Source organism: Delphinapterus leucas, chromosome 1 (genome assembly GCF_059928025.1).
Source record: "Delphinapterus leucas isolate spDelLeu-1000000601 "Yukka" chromosome 1, BTC_Dleu_Yukka2, whole genome shotgun sequence".
Lineage (NCBI taxonomy): Eukaryota > Metazoa > Chordata > Mammalia > Artiodactyla > Monodontidae > Delphinapterus > Delphinapterus leucas.
The window spans coordinates 35,926,576-35,944,213 of NC_143129.1; the positions used below are offsets into that span (position 1 = coordinate 35,926,576).

Genomic DNA, 17,638 nt, shown 5'->3' on the forward strand with positions numbered 1-17,638 from the left:
GAGAGTTAGGGTACAGGTAATTATACAATGCTTATTATTGCTTACTAGCAGAGATTTTTTTAATCAAATTTTAATCAAGAAGAACTGTATTATGGGGTTTAGAATATGTAGATTTTTAAAAATTTGAACATGGGAGAGATTGAGAATGTCTAACTCATTCTGGCTCCCTAATCTCTCAGAGGACCTTGTGGGTCCTGGCTAGAGAAGAGAATAGAACACCTAAAATGGGGGAAAAATTGTACTAGGAAAGGAGTGTGGAATAAAGCAGAGTGAATTTTACCTACTTTTCCTCTTTACTCAAGCGCAGTCAGGCATCATACACAGGTGTTTGCAGTAGGATAATGTTTTTTCTTTCAATATTTTATATTTCTTTCAACATTTATTGTACTTGTTCTTTTTATCTTTTAAGTGTGCTAATATCATCAGATTTTCTACCCCTTTAGGACTTCTTGAAGAAATGTAGACAAAGCTTGAGTCTTAAGCATTTTTTTCTGAAGTAAGATTTTTATTCTGTTCTTTTTTTGCTTTTCATATACTGGCACTTTCTGTTTAACTTGCTGATATTAGAAAAATGTTGAATTTTACCTGTTAACTCATATAGGTTATTATTTTTTTCTTCAGGCTTGCCTTTCGTCACAGCTCCAAATAAATTTGAAGCTTTGGCTGCTCATGATGCTTTGGTTGAACTCAGTGGAGCCATGAACACTGCCGCTTGCAGTCTGATGAAGATTGCAAATGATATTCGTTTTCTGGGTTCTGGTCCTCGCTCAGGTCTGGGAGAACTGATTTTGCCTGAAAATGAACCAGGAAGCAGTATCATGCCAGGTAATCACATAGCTGGTAAATGTTAGAACTGGAACTTGACTAGAACCCAGGCATTCTCATCTACAAAGCATATCTGCTTTTGTTTAACGTGATCTCAAAGTGGATAGGGACATGTGTGGTGCCCTTGTTTCACAATGTCTTTGTGGGCTGCTTTTGATCAGGACTTCTGGGGACATCACCCAACAATATAGGAGAAAAGAATTTTAGTTAGCAGCATGTATTTTGATTTCCACCTTAGAAAATATGTAATAGTTCTATCTTTCACAATCCAAAGCAAATAGAATTCTAAAACAGGCTGTTAAAGTGATCTGCATGGGATGAATAAAGATGAATTATATCAAATGCCTCTTATTTCATTTTTTGCTTTAGGTTTTAGCCAGTTAGGTAAGGGAGGCTCCACAAATATGGTTGGGGCCTTGCTTTATTATATGTCTTACTTTATTTAATGAAGTTGGATTTCCTTCTTTTCTTGATGTCTGGATTCCAGTAAGTCATTTGGTGGACTCACTTGATATTCATGGAATCCAGTGGAGAAGTGTGGGCAGTACTGTTAGATGAATGTAGCTGGGTGAACAGTGACATTTAAGGAGTGCCTAATGAGTTGACTTCAGACTGGAGGGATATCTTGGCAGCAAGCTGAAGGGCTGTGCCCTTTCACCACTTTACTGGTGACTGAGGGTGAAGGTAGAGAATATGTGTTGATCATATTAGCAGATAAAGTTGAAATAGCAGTACATCAGATGACAGAGTCTAGATTCATAAAGGACTCTGTAGTTGGACTAAAACTGACAAGAGTGAAAAAGAAAGACCTGACTATAGATTCTTTTAGATCTAGGCATGTGTAGAATGAGAAAAGATCTGATTTTAAAGTATGTCATGTTGAAAAATGACATGAGTTCAGTTGATTGCAAATTCAAGGTGATTACCTAAAAAAGAGAAATGCAGAGTCACAGATAAAGAACTAATCTTCCCACTGTGTTGCTTTGTACTTGTCAGAGGAATCAGGGATGTTCGGTTCAAACTTGAGCTTGTCAGAGGAGTGTTACAGGATGGTAGGGTTCTGGAAACACAAATAGGAAAATTCCAGCTTAACATCAGTTTCCTCTGGGAAGCCTCCCAGATGTTGGTGAGGTGCTTCTTTTATAAGTATTCCCACAGCAGTCTGCACTTCTCTGTATTGACCCCTTATCTATTATAATTGTCAGTTCTCTCTCCCTCGCCTCCGAGTTCTATGAGGGCAGGGGCTGCATCCTTCTTCCTCACTGTTGTATATTCAGTGCCTGGCTCCATAAATATTTCTAGAGTGCATGTAAGCCATGAAGGTTAAAAGAGCTATATTTACTGTGTAGTTGTAGGTACTCTACTTATTAGCCATTGCATGATTCAGAGCTTCTGGCTATATGGTTTGTTTCATTAAACAGCACTGATGGTTGGGACATTGCTTTATTATATGTCTTTATTTAATGAAGTTAGTTTTCCTTCTTCTCTTGGTTATTTGATATAAAACCTAATCTTAAACTCATATTTGAAGCCACAAGTGTGTTTGATGTGATTTCTCTCTTTGGCGGTTTTCTTGAAGGCAAGGTGAACCCCACCCAGTGTGAGGCACTGACCATGGTTGCAGCCCAGGTCATGGGCAATCATGTCGCCATTACCATTGGAGGCAGCAGTGGACATTTTGAGTTGAATGTTTTCAAGCCATTGATGGTAAGCTTTAAATTTGATTTTTAATGTCTTTAACCGAAAGCTAGTTGTCTTGGTTTCTGTCTTTCATTAAGGTTTCCTACAGTTCTTTAGGTACTTGGATAATATACCTAGCAGTTGGAAGTTAAACATATGTTAATGTTAGAGGACTAATCCTGTATATTTAATTAGGTGACTTTTAGCTTAAGTAATTGGTGGTTTGCTTTTTATAATAGGAAGAAAAATTCTGGAAGTAGGGTATAGGTTTCTTTCTTTTCCCTCACCACTGGGGATGCCAATTGTTAGAAATAAGTTCCAGTCTCCTCAGTTAAAAAAAAAAAAGAAACTCTCCTTCCAGCCTGTCTCCTTCTCATGCTGCTGCTTTCTTCCTCTCTCTGAATTCAGCCTTTTTAAAGAAATACCCACTCTCACTCTCATTTGCACTGCAGTCTGGCTTCCACCCCTGCACTTATGTTTGAATTGTTCTTGTAGCACTTGTGACCTCTTGAGTCCAGCAGACATGCCATGGCTCTCAACTAACATCTGACCTTGACTTGTTGCTCCTTGAAACACTCTTTGTCCTTGATTCCTTCAGCAATTTCTCTCCAGTTCTCTTCCCTTTCTCAAGGCTTTCTTCCATTGGTTTTACTCTTCCACATACCTTGAAAACATTGTGTCCACTCAATCTATTCTTTTTCCTTCATCTTTATGAAGACAGAACAAAATGGCATCATCTTTTATCCAGTTTCCCCAACTTCAGATAATGGAGCTATTATCATTTACAATCCTTTATTTGTGTGAAGTGTTATATCTAAGTATATATTAGAGGCTTATTTCCAGTTTGTGTCTGGTGTAAAGTCTGATTTTAATTTAATAAGAATATGCAAATAACAAATATTAAGTGTATTCATTCAGTGTATTCATCAAATATTTATTGAGTACTAGTCTGTGTCAGGCACTGTACTCATTGCTAGTGATAAAACAATGAACAAGACAGATTTTTTTTTTTGCCCTTATGGAATGTACATTCTGGTGGAAAATAGAAAGAAGACAGACCAAAGCACAACTCAGACTGATAAACTTTTTTTTTTTAATTAATTAATTTATTTTTGGCTGCATTGGGCCTTTGTTGCTGTGCATGGGCTTTCTCTAGTTGTGGTGAGCAGGGACTGCTCTTCATTGCAGGGTGCAGGCTCTAGGTGCACAGGCTTCAGTAATTGTGGCACGTGGGCTTAGTAGTTGTGGCTTGCAGGCTCAGTAGTTGTGGTGCATGGGCTTAGTTGCTCCACAGCATGTGGGATCTTCCCGGACCAGGGCTTGAACCCGTGTCCCCTGCGTTGGCAGGCAGATTCTTAACCACTACGCCACCAGGGAAGCCCCAGACCGATAAGCATTTGCTTTCAGGTCAAATTCCAAACAGTTAACACCAGCTGCCTGGCAAATATATGTGCATAACAATAAGTGTCTTGCCAAATTTTTTTAAACAAAGGTCTGTTTTGTTTTTAATAGAAAATAAGTCAAGATAATCAACATTTGCCATATAATAAAGTCATTAGTATCAAATTAAACCTTGAAGTTCTGTGTCTTCTACTAGAGGCCATTGTTGGGAGTCTGGTTTTCAGACCCTGGGATTTTAGACCACAGAGATTAGGGTGTGGATATATATCTTAATATATATTGGAAATGTTAGCAGAAAGAAAAAAAACTGCTAAAATAAACGAATTGACTTTATACTGTTTTAAAATACTGTGTGAAAGGTTATTTTCAGGGGATTATGAAATATTTGTTTTGTTAAGCATAAAAAATATGATCATTAAGAACTGAGAAGCCCTGATTTCACTGATTGCCTCAAGCTCACACTAAACTTTTTTCTTTTTGAATTTTATTTTATTTTTTTCTACAGCAGGTTCTTATTAGTCATCCATTTTATACACATCAGTGTATACATGTCAATCCCAATCTCCCAATTCATCACACCACCACCACAACCCACTGCTGCTTTGCCCCCTTGGTGTCCATACATTTGGCCTCTACATCTGTGTCTCTATTTCTGCCCTGCAAACAGGTTCATCTGTACCATTTTTCTAGATTCCACATATATGCGTTAAAATATGATATTTGTTTTTCTCTTTCTGACTTACTTCACTCTGTAAGACAGTCTCTAGATTCATCCACATCTCTACAAATAACCCAATTTCGTTCCTTTTTATGGGTGAGTGATATCCGTTGTATATATGTACCACCTCTTCTTTATCCATTCGTCTGTCGATGGGCATTTAGGTTGCTTCCATGACCTGGCTATTGTAAATAGCACAGCAATGAACATTGGGGTGCATGTGTCTTTTTGAATTATGGTTTTCTCAGGGTATATGCCCAGTAGTGGGATTGCTGGGTCACATGGTAATTCTATTTTTAGATTTTTAAGGACCCTCCATACTGTTCTCCATAGTGGCTATATCAATTAACATTCCCACCAACAGTGCAAGAGGGTTCCCTTTTCTCCACACCCTTTCCAGCATTTGTTGTTTGTAGATTTTCTGATGATGCCTCTTCTAACTGGTGTGAGGTGATACCTCATTGTAGTTTGACTTGCATTTCTGTAATAATTAGTGATGTTGAGCAGCTTTTAATGTGCTTCTTGGCCATCTGTATGTGCTCTGGAGAAATGTCTATTTAGGTCTTCTGCCCGTTTTTTGATTGGGTTGTTTTTTTAATATTGAGCTGCATGAGCTGTTTATATATTTTGGAGATTAATCCTTTGTCTGTTGATTCATTTGCAAATATTTTTTTTCCCATTCTGAGGGTTGTCTCTTTGTCTTGTTTGTAGTTTCCTTTGCTTTGCAAAAGCTTTTAAGTTTCATTAGGTCCCATTTGCTTACTTTTGTTTTTATTTCCATTACTCTAGGAGGTGGATCAAAAAAGATCTTGCTGTGATTTATGTCAAAGAGTGTTCTTCCTATGTTTTCCTCTAAGAGTTTTATAGTGTCCGGTCTTACATTTAGGTCTCTAATCCATTTTGAGTTTATTTTTGTGTATGGTGTTACAGAGTGTTCTAATTTCATTCTTTTATATGTAGCTGTCCAGTTTTCCCAGCACCACTTATTGAAGAGACTGTCTTTTCTCCATTGTATATCCTTGCCTCCCTTGTCATAGATTAGTTGACCATAGGTGCGTGGGTTTATCTCTGGGCTTTCTATCCTGTTCCATTGATCTATATTTCTATTTTTGTGCCAGTACCATATTGTCTTGATTACTGTAGCTTTGTAGTATAGTTTGAAGTCAGGGAGTCTGATTCCTCCAGCTCCTTTTTATTCCCTCAAGACTGCTTTGGCTTTTCGGGGGTCTTTTGTGTCTCCATACAAATTTTAAGATTTTTTATTCTAGTTCTGTAAAAAATGCCATTGGTAATTTGATAGGGATTGCATTGAATCTGTAGATTGCTTTGGGTGGTATACTCATTTTCACAATATTGATTCTTCCATTCCAAGAACATGGTATATCTCTCCATCTGTTGGTATCAACTTTAATTTCTTTCAACAGTGTCTTACAGTTTTCTGCATACAGGTCTTTTGTGTCCCTAGGTCGGTTTATTCCTAGGTATTTTATTCTTTTTGTTGCAATGGTAAATGGGAGTGTTTCCTTAATTTCTCTTTCAGTTTTTTCGTCATTAGTGTATAGGAATGCAAGAGATTTTTGTGCATTAGTTTTGTATCCTGCAACTTTACCAAATTCATTGATTAGCTCTGGTAGTTTTCTGGTGGTATCTTTAGGATTCTCTATGTGTAGTATCATGTGAACTGCAAACAGTGACAGTTTTACTTCTTCTTTTCCAATTTGTATTACTATTATTTCTTTTTCTTCTCTGATTGCCGTGGCTAGGAATTCCAACAACAGAGTTGTTAGAGGAAATGCTTTCAGTTTTTCACCATTGAGAATGATGTTTGCCTTGGGTTTGTCATATATGGCCTTTATTATGTTGAGGTAGATTCCCTCTATGCCCACTTTCTGTAGAGTTTTTATCATAAATGGGTGTTGAATTTTGTCAAAAGCTTTTTCTGCATCAATTGAGATGATCATATGATTTTTCTCCTTCAATTTGTTAATATGGTGTATCACATTGATTGATTTGCATATATTGAAGAATCCTTGCATCCCTGGGATAAATCCCACTTGATCATGGTGTATGAACCTTTTAATGTGTTGTTGGATTCTGTTTGCTTGTATTTTGTTGAGGAATTTTGCATCTATATTCATCAGTGATATTGGTCTGGTATTTTCTTATTTTGTAGTATCTTTGTCTGGTTCTGGTATCAGGGTGATGGTGGCCTCATAGAATGAGTTTGGGAGTTTTCCTTCCTCTACAATTTTTTGGAAGACTTTGAGAAGGATGGGTGTTAGCTCTTCTCTAAATGTTTGATAGAATTCACCTGTGAAGCCATGTGGTCCTGGACTTTTGTTTGTTGGAAGATTTTTAATCACAGTTTCAATTTCATTACTTGTGATTGGTCTGTTCATATTTTCTATTTCTTCCTGGTTCAGTCTTAGAAGGTTATACCTTTCTAACAGTTTGTCCATTTCTTCCAGGTTGACCATTTTATTGGCATATAGTTGTTTGTAATAATCTCTTACACTCCTTTGTATTTCTGCAATGTCAGTTGTGATTTCTCCTTTTTCATTTCTGATTTTATTGATTTGAGTCCTCTCCCTCTTGATGAGTCTTGCTAATGGCTTATCAATTTTGTTTATCTTCTCAAGGAACCAGCTTTTAGTTTTATTGATCCTTGCTATTGTTTTCTTTGTTTCTATTTCATTTATTTCTGATCTAATCTTTATGATTTCTTCCTTCTGCTAATTTTGGGTTTGATTGTTCTTCTTTCTCTAGTTCCTTTAAGTGTAACATTAGATTGTTTGAAATGTTTCTTGTTTCTTGAGGTAGGCTTGTATAGCTATAAACTTCCCTCTTAGATGTGCTTTTGCTGCATCCTGTACGTTTTGGATTATCGTGTTTTCATTGTCATTTGTCTCTAGGTATTTTTTTATTTCCTCTTTGATTTCTTCAGTGATCTCTTGGTTATTTAGTAACGTATTGTTTAGCCTCCATGTGTTTGTGCTTTTTATGTTTTTTTCACTGTAATTGATTTCTAATCTCATAGCATTGGGGCCAGAAAAGATGCTTGATATGATTTCAATTTTCTTAACTTTACTGAGGCTGGATTTGTGCCCCAAGATGTGATCTACCCTGGAGAATGTTCCGAGCACACTTGAGAAGAAATTGTAATCTGCTGTTTTTGGATAGAATGTTCTATAAATATGAATTAAATCTATCTGGTCTGTTGTGTCATTTAAAGCTTGTGTTTCCTTATTAATTTTCTGTTTGGATGATCTGTCCACTGGTGTAAGTGAGGTGTTAAAGTCCTCCACTATTATTGTGTTACTGTCGATTTCCTCTTTTAGAGCTTTTAGCAGTTGCCTTATGTATTGAGGTTCTCCTATGTTGGGTGCATATATATTTGTAATTGTTATATCTTCTTCTTGGGTTGATCCCTTGATCATTATGTAGTGTCCTTCCTTGCCTCTTGTAACATTCTTTATTTTAAAGTCTATTTTGTCTCATATGAGTATTGCTACTCCAGCTTTCTTTTGATTTCCATTTGCATGGAATATCTTTTTCCATCCCCTCACTTTCAGTCTGAATGTGTCCCTAGGTCTGAAGTGGGTCTCTTGTAGACAGCATATATATGGGTCTTGTTTTTGTATCCATTCAGCAAGCCTGTGTCTTTTGGTGGAGCATTTAATCCATTCACGTTTAAGGTAATTATCGATATGTATGTTCCTATGACCATTTTCTTAATTGTTTTGGGTTTGTTTTGTAGGTCCTTTTCTTCTCTTGTGTTCCCCACTTAGAGAAGTTCCTTTAGCATTTGTTGTAGAGCTGGTTTGGTGGTGCTGAATTCTCTTAGCTTTTGCTTGTCTATAAAGCTTTTGATTTCTCTATCGAATCTGAATGAGATCCTTGCTGGGTAGAGTAATTTTGGTTGTAGGTTTTTCCCTTTCATCACTTTAAGTATATCATGAAACTCCCTTCTGGCTTGTAGAGTTTTTGCTGAGAAATCAGCTGTTAACTTTATGGGAGTTCCGTTTTATGTTACTTGTCATTTTTCCCTTGTTGCTCTCAATAATTTTTCTTGGTCTTTAATTTTTGCCAATTTGATTATTATGTGTCTCAGCGTGTTTCTCCTTGGGTTTATCCTGTATGGGACTCTCTGCAGTTCCTGGACTTGGGTGGCTATTTCCTTTCCCATGTTAGGGAAGTTTTCGACTATAATCTCTTCAAATATTTTATCTGGTCTTTTTTCTCTCTCTTCTACTTCTGGGACCCCTGTAATGTGAATGTTGTTGTGTTTAATGTTGTCCCAGAGGTCTCTTAGGCTGTCTTCATTTCTTTTCATTCTTTTTTCTTTATTCTGTTCCGCAGCAGTGAATTCCACCATTCTGTCTTCCAGGTTACTTATCCGTTCTTCTGCCTCAGTTATTCTGCTATTGATTCCTTCTAGTATATTTTTCATTTCAGTTATTGTGTTGTTCATCTCTGTTTGTTTTTCCTTTAACTTTTCTAGATCCTTGTTAAACATTTCTTGCATCTTCTCGATCTTTGCCTCCATTCTTTTTCCAAGGTCCTGGATCATCTTCACTATCATTATTCTGAATTCTTTTTCTGGAAGGTTGCCTATCTCCACTTCATTTAGTTGTTTTTCTGGGGTTTTATCTTGTTCCTTCATCTGGTACATAGCCCTATGCCTTTTCATCTTGTGTATCTTTCTGTGAATGTGGTATTTGTTCCACAGGCTGCAGGATTGTAGTTCTTCTTGCTTCTGCTGTCTGCCCTCTGGTGGATGAGGCTGTCTAAGAGGCTTGTGCAAGTTTCCTGATAGGAGGGACTGGCGGTGGATAGAGCTGGCTGTTGCTTTGGTGCGCAGAGCTCAGTAAAACTTTGTTCCACTTGCCTGCTGATGGGTGGGGCTGGGTTCCCTCCTTGTTGGTTGTTTGGCCTGAGGTGACCCAACACTTGAGCCTACCCAGGCTCTTTGGTGGGGCTAATGTTAGACTCTGGGAGGGCTCACTCCAAGGAGCACTTCCCAGACTTTCTGCCGCCAGTGTCCTTGTCCTCACAGTGACACGCAGCCATCCCCTGCCTCTGCAGGTGACCCTCCAACACTAGCACGTAGTTCTGGTTCAGTCTCTTATGGGGTCACTGCTCCTTCCCCTGAGTCCCAATGAGCACACTACTTTGTGTGTGCCCTCCAAGAGTGGAGTCTCTGTTTACCCCAGTCCTGTCGAAGTCCTACAATCAAATCCCGCTAGCCTTCAAAGTCTGATTCTCTAGAAATTCCTCCTCCTGTTGCCAGACCCCCAGGTTGGGAAGCCTGATGTGGGGCTCAGAACCTTCACTCCAGTGGGTGGACTTCTGTGGTATAAGTGTTCTCTAGTTTGTGAGTCACCCACCAGCAGTTACGGGATTTGATTTTATTGTGATTGCACCCCTCCTACCATCTCATTGTGGCTTCTCCTTTGTCTTTGGATGTGGATTATCTTTCTTGGTGAGTTCCAGTGTCTTCCTGTCGATGACTGTTCAGCAGTTAGTTGTGATTCTGGTGTTCTTGCAAGAGGGACTGAGAGCACATCCTTCTACTCTGCCATCTTGAACCAGTCTCCTCACGCTGAATTTCTAACCTCTGCATCTTTGTTTCTCTTCCTTCTGCATAGAAGATTCTTTTTCCATCTCTGGCTATTTAAGTGCTCTCCATCAAATAAAACTTTATCAACTCCTACAACTGGAATTTATTTCTCCCTCTATGCTCTTTAACATTTCATACCTGTATTTTATAACACCACAGACTATCTTGTGTTTTATTTATTTGTATTCATGCCTTTATACCTCTTAAAAGGGCACTTCGGTGCCCTCAGATGTTTATAATTTCTTTCATATTTGTTTTCTTGGGTATGGTGCCTTACAGGTTGTAAGAGTGCTATATGTTAATTGTATTACATACTCATTTATGAATCGCAAATAATGTGTTATTGAACAAAGAAAAAAGTTAGGCTTAATAAGTTTGTCTCTCTCTCTTAGATTAAAAATGTGTTGCACTCAGCCAGACTGTTGGGGGATGCATCAGTTTCCTTCACAGAAAACTGTGTGGTGGGAATCCAGGCCAACACAGAAAGGATCAACAAGCTAATGAATGAGTCTCTAATGTTGGTGACAGCTCTTAATCCTCATATAGGTATGTGTTTAAAGAATAATAGTGTCATTTTGAATACAGTTAAAGGCTGAAAATTTTTTAAGAGACTACTGGATCAATGTTTGTGAACAACAGATGTCTTTTGGACAATCTCTTAAGACATTTCACATTGTGTTGAAAGACGCTCTATATATATATATAACCTTTATGGTATCATATTTCTTCCAAAATCTTGATTGATTATGCTTCATTTTATTTGAAATGTGCTAAGTTCAGAAGTAGAACTTTAAACTTATTTTAATCTTAATGGAATTCAGATACTGTGGGACACTAAATTCAGATATTAGGTGTCCTCTCAGTTTTTAATGTCACTAGGTGGCACTGGCTGATTAACAACACTGAATGAATTCGTTTTTCTACCTTCTCTAGATGCTATACTATACTTTGTTTTTGTTGTTTTATTCAACTCAGAAATGGATTAAATTAAAAGAAAAAGGGTTATGTATGCATAGATTATAGGGAAAGGGGGGAAATACAAATATTTTGTCTAAAACCATGGCTTTTGTGTTGCAAGCCTTTTCCAGATTTATAAATATTTCATTATGTAGATTCAAAAATGTTAGCTTGGATTATAGATTGACTAGTGATCCCCATTAAATACACTGTTTTGTCATGGATTTTGAGGCATTCATTGCATTGTTATAATGTGTTAAAAGCCTTTTCCCACCTTCTCCTTACTGCTGAGCTGAGGTTATTAACATATTCTTTGATTTTCTACATTAGAACAAGTTATGATGCAGTCATTTGGTGTGATATGATTACTGTTTTAAAACAGTCTTACTTCAATAATCCTGAACTTTCAAGGCTGATTTTATATTCTTGGCTTCATGTCAAGCTGTAATTTCAGTCTTATAAAGTTAGAGCTCATATAACTGCTTCAGGTAGCTCTGAGCCCAATATGCTATCTGCTCTTTGGAATAGTATTAAGATTGACAGTAATACTGGGTTCTTTTGAAATAATTGTACATCAGCATTCAACTGGAGAGATATACAGAGGAACCCAAAGGCTTATGTGAGAAATGTTTCATCACATATATACTTCAGAATTTGTTACAGAAACATTTAGAGATACTCCTAAAGCAGAATGATTGATGTCTTTCTTAGACAATTTAATGTGAGGTAAAGGCCATACAAGGATAAGTGGGCAAACCACACCTTACTGGTTGACAAAGCATGAGCCTTACAACTCCACATCATGGGTTCTGTTTGTGCTTATATATAACAGGCTGATTGGTAATCATGTTTTGTGGGGCTTGAAGAAGAGAACTGAAAGGGTTAGCATAATGCATAGACTTTAATGTCATTATTAACGGAAAAGTACAGAATGTCTAATATTAACCCCAAAGGTTTGACGTGAGAATTCTTTCTCTCAAAGTTAGTCTGACCAGTAAATGCCCTTTTCAACATGCTTAGCATTCACAAATTAATTTTATTAACTATGTCCATAATATGTTTATAGGTAGATTAATTGCATACTACACATAACATATTGTAGGTGGTTGATAATTGCACATGACACATAACGTGTTGCTTGGTCAATAATCATATTGCTTCAGCAGGCTTCTTCTCTCTGGTCATAGTCCTCTAATCCTGGGTTGGTTTTTTCTGTTGTTTTTTTTTTCTCTTTCACTGGTTTCATTTTTGTTTTTTCCCTTCTTTCTGGTTTTTGCCTTCTTTTTTTGTCGTTGTTAACATTAAACCGAGATAACTTGCAGAATTGCCCTGCCCCTATCTTTATTAATTGTAAAAGCAAGTAACTTTGAAGTAAACAGTAGACCTGTGATCTCTTGCACAAGTATATATTTATACTAAAACTTCCCAACTTGTACCCTTGTAATGTCTGGAAGGAGGCCAGGGCATGGAGTGCTGAACCAGAGAGAGATATTGGAAGCAGCCCTGAAGGCTCATCTCTCAGAGCCCTGCCAGCTCTTCCCTCATTGTGAGAGGACTCTCCTCTCTTTTCCCTCTTAGAGCCCTTTACCATATAGTTCCTGGTTGTGCAGTCCTGTATTTTCTGTAGTGCTGCAGCATTGAGCTTGTTAATGCTTTGTTAGAAAGATAATTTTTCTGGTTAAGCATGCTATTGAAACAGCACATTTATACTAGTCAGATGTATACTTTTATCTCTTGGTGCCATTATGTGTGTGTGTGTGTGTGTGTGCGTGTGTATGTGTATACATATATATCGAGAGAGAGATGCATCTATGTGTATATATTTTCCCCCTTATGAAAATATCTGGGTTAGTGGGCAGTTTTAATTTAGGGACAAATCTTGTAGAAAGGGAAGTATGTATTACTTCAGAAAAGTAAAGGTTTTAGTCCATATAAGAAACGACAACTATCAAGATAATCCACTGCTAAATATTTTTAAGATTAAAAAATGTTTACTTAAGAGACCAGTAGCATTAAGTAAATAATAACAATTACCTTTTGCTTTAGAAAACCAAGTTTCACTATTAACTCCTACATCGCCTTTTAATTTTTTCTTTAGGGTATGACAAAGCAGCCAAGATTGCTAAGACCGCACACAAAAATGGATCGACCTTAAAGGCAACTGCTATTGAACTTGGCTATCTCACAGCAGAGCAGTTTGATGAGTGGGTAAAACCTAAGGACATGCTGGGTCCAAAGTGATTTAAATAAATTCATAATAAAAATTATTGTCATATAAAATAAAAAGTGAAACAGACTCCTTATATTTCTTAAACAAAAATGGATAAATGTGAAAGGAAACTGCTATTGAATTTGACTGTCTCTAGCAGAGCAGTTTGGTCAGTGTATAAAACGCCAGGACATGCTAGGTCCAAAATGAATTTTAAAAGTGTAAAATAAAATAATTAAATTGTATAAAATCAAAAGGAAAACAGACTTATTTTTCTTTTATGTTAATTGACTCGTATTATATAGTTGAATCTGTGAGTTTTGTGTATGGGTGTTTACCATTTCAAATGTTTTATAAGAGCCATATCAGTTTTTAAAGAGTTGTAATTTTTTGGGGTGGTTTTTGTTTTAAAAAAATTCCCCTGTAGTAAAAAAGTACTTGTTAGCTCATTCCCAAGTTAAGTCTTCAGACATCTTTTATTTTCCTGTGATTTGAGAGCATAAGCTGACCAAGCATTTGCCCTCCTAAGTGGGGTTGTGAGTGTTTGTATGTGTGTACGCGTCATGCACACATGCATGCATATATATGGAATATATATATGTACACATATATAAGGAAATAGGATAGATTAACAAAATTAAAACATATATATCCTATGTGCTAATTACACAGACACACACACCTGATCTTATTTAAATTATCCTAGGAAGACTGGAAAGACTGAGTTAAGAATTATAGGACATGGATTAAAAAGGATAAGGGGTGCAAGCAGGAAGCTTGGAAAGAAAGGGAGGGTGTCATGGGAGTGAGTCTTGCGCATCATCTCTCTGTGCACCTCTCAGTGCCAGGATTTTTCAGCAGGAGTTCATTTGACACAACCTCAGGGAATTTTGAATTAGCAGTTCTAGGGAGATCCAGGTTAAGTTGATTTAAACCTGGAACTGAAGGCTTTGTTTAAAATAGACCCAACCTCAATTATGTAGGGAGTTGGAACAATTTGTTCTTTTTTCCCCTCCCACATGTATAATAAATAACAGGATTATGAAGAGAGTGATTCCCACTGGCTAAAGCATCTCATCTGTAAGTAGTACTCTATCAAGTGTGTTTAAAAAAAAAAAAAAAGGAATACTTACTCCTGATACTTATTCTTGGAAAATTAGGCTCATTAACACCAACTCCACTGTGGTATTTAGAAGATAGCATATATAGCATTTTTAAAAAATAATTAAAATTCTAATATAATGTTCTATGTCAATTGTACCTCAATTTTTAAAAGTTGTATAAGTATTGTGATGAAAAATGAAATTATATTCCTACAACTAATCTCTTAAGCTTGAGTGGATATTCTTTTTTTATTGTAAAAGGGATTTCAAACCTTTTAATGGAGCCCATAGGATCTACTTTTAACCCATGCAGTATTGTTTTTGGCAGTGTTTTTCACATGGTGATGATGTGATGCTTGTGCAGTTTGATTTCCTGTAGCCTATTTTGTTTAAAAAAAATTATTGGAAAAAATCATAAAACAAAATCAGATTGTGCCTGGAACTCAATAACCAAACTGGCAACTGTTCTATAGTTGTGGACCTGAATGATGTTTTGCCTGAGCAGGCATCCTCAATCTAAACAAGCTGTCATTGGAGGGCTCAACTAGAAACATAACCACTTATGTAATAAAGATAATAGCAGATCAGGTTTGTAGCCTCAAACAGTCTTTGTACAGCTATCTGCTATATCCTAGCATATTATGAGCCATCATTGAATCCTTTGAGCTGACAATCATCTTTGTGTGATGTTAGTGAAGTAAAACACTGGGCTTTATGGTGAAATCCTACATAAGCGTTTTAGGATTCCCTGTGAGAGGGTTGTACTGAAAATCAACTTCAGTATTTGTACACTGAGGACAGTGTTGTCTCATGGGACGTTTGGCAATGTCCAGAGACATTTTTGGTAGCACTGAGGAAGGAGTGCTGCTGGCATCTAGTGGGTGAAAGAGATGATGCTGAACATCCTATAATGCACAGGACAACCCCCAACAACAAAGAATTGTCCACCCCCACATATCAATAGTGGTGAGACAGAAACTTAAACCCCAAAGCTACTATCTCTGGAAATGCTCACTGTTTAGTTAGGCTTCACTGCTTGCTTGTGTGTATTTATATCCTGGCATTGCAGAGACTTTATTAATTGAAACCATGAGGTATCTTAGATGTGAGCGTGAACAGAAAAGTGTTAATGAAACATTAAGTGATCACAGTGCTCATGGCTTGGAATGACCTACACCCAGCAGGGTATCCAAGGATTTGTGCTGGATAAACATAATGGGGGTGAGGGGCTGTCAAGTACTTGCAAAAACGCCAGGTAAATATGTTTTAAGATGGAGACAAAAACAATCCATTGATCCTTAGCAAACATGTAGAATGCCAAGGGGCTTACTTGAGCAAACACATTTCAGAGGAGGAAAGTCATGGGACTTATGAACAGATCAGTCTAGAACTACACCAAACTTGCCACACAGACGCAGCAGGGAAGTTCATAGAAAGCCACGGGCTAAATTTACTCATTTAACTGTTTCATTTGGTTGACAGCAAAAGTATATATTCACAAAAATTTATGAGAATATTTCAAACTCAAGTATATTTTAAAGATCATATACTTGAATATGGCTGTTATATCTCTTCAGCTGTCCTATTGGTCTATAACTACAGCAGCAAGAAATCTTGGAGAGACAAATTTAATGTTTTTTTAAAAAGACAAGATTAAAACTGGTAAGCTAAAATTAATTAGTTTTTTTTAAGCAAATTCATTAAATTGGCCATTTAGCAACTGACTTTTTGAGCAACTAACCTAGAGCTGCTTCCATCTGCAAGCTGGGTGAGATGAAAGAAGCTGCTGATCATTGTCTGCCATCTGTTTTGTCAAGAAGCAGAGCATCAAGATCACAGAACAACTGTGTGAAGCCAGGCAGATGAGGACATTGTCTTGGTATCTTCAGATTACCCTGGAGATAACCTGCTGACACTTTACCCTGCTCTTCAGGGCTTTCCACAAAAGACGTAACTATGGCTACCCAGCCACAGGCCAAGATGCTGAGTACCAAAGGAGCTCATTAAAATCTATTTGCTGTATTAGCATCATAAGCCTATGGAATCCGGGATTGAGAAGACCTCTGTCCCTAGGATTAAGGGGTGGGAGATAATGAATTATGTTTCCTATATAAAACACCATACTCTAATAGACAATACTCCTCTCTAGGAACTTGTGGTCTGGGACTTCCCTGGCAGTCCAGTGGTTAAGACTTCACCTTCCAGTGCAGGGGGTGCGAGTTTGATCCCTGGTCAGGGAGCAAAGATCCCACATGGCTTACAGCCAAAAAAACAAAACAGAAGCAATATTGTAACAAATTCAGTAAAGACTTTAAAAATGGTCCACATAAAAAAAAAATCTTTAAAAACAAAACTTGTGGTCAAGTGTGCATCATCTTGCCTCAGGTGAGAAAGGGGTTTAGAATGAAGAGTTTTTGATGAAAGCTACACATTGTCATCAGTAACTTGGGGCTAATTGTCATATCAAGACATTTAAACAAAGGTGAAATTTGAAGCTGTAAAAGAGAATGGCCAAGGAGAAGGCAAAAGGAAAATGAGAGGTAACCACTGAACGAGATAGATGTGGCCATGGAGGTTAAATTAGAGTGGTTCAGTCTAGATGCTAAGGCAGGAGAAGGGGGAAGCTGGTAAATCCAGTGGAGTTCAATTTCACCTCAGCTGCTTACTAGTCATGTTCCTGGCCACCACTTTATGTCTATAAACCCATTTCCTTATCCCTAAAATGGAGTTATTGATAACATATTTCATACTTACAAAGTACCAAGCACAATCCCTGCCTCAATTAGCTTTCTCGGTTTCCTTCCGTGAAGAGAATGGACAAAATTACTAAGTGTTAAACAGATTTTAAAAGGTAAAATTGGATTAGCCATTTTTTCCTTCAAGAAGACTGTTCAGCCATATAATTTATCATCCAAACTGGAACACTTTGTGTTCCAGAACAAAAGGAGGTGCTAAGCTAATTTAAATCGTATAATTTTTCAAAAATTTATTGACCAAAAAATTTTTATCATATTGGTGGACCTATAAATAATGCTACTCAAAAGTTAAGTTTAAAAACAGATTTTTCTCCAAAATACTAAAAACACATGTATGAGTATACATTAAAAGGCAAAAATTTTAAACGA

At 37.1% G+C, this 17,638-nt stretch overlaps 1 protein-coding gene across 2 annotated transcripts in view; it reads left to right on the forward strand.

Moving 5' to 3' along the window:
- The window catches only part of FH (fumarate hydratase), a 42,843-nt gene extending 28,110 nt beyond the window's left edge, over positions 1–14,733 (forward strand). For both annotated transcript variants that reach the window (XM_022579446.2, XM_089907978.1), the window contains 4 exons: positions 622–825; positions 2,405–2,532; positions 10,637–10,790; positions 13,300–14,733. In XM_022579446.2, the coding sequence (XP_022435154.1) occupies positions 622–825; positions 2,405–2,532; positions 10,637–10,790; positions 13,300–13,442 (629 nt within the window). In that variant the 3' untranslated portion in view covers positions 13,443–14,733. The remainder of the gene's footprint in view (positions 1–621; positions 826–2,404; positions 2,533–10,636; positions 10,791–13,299) is intronic.
- The last annotated feature ends 2,905 nt before the right edge of the window (positions 14,734–17,638 follow it).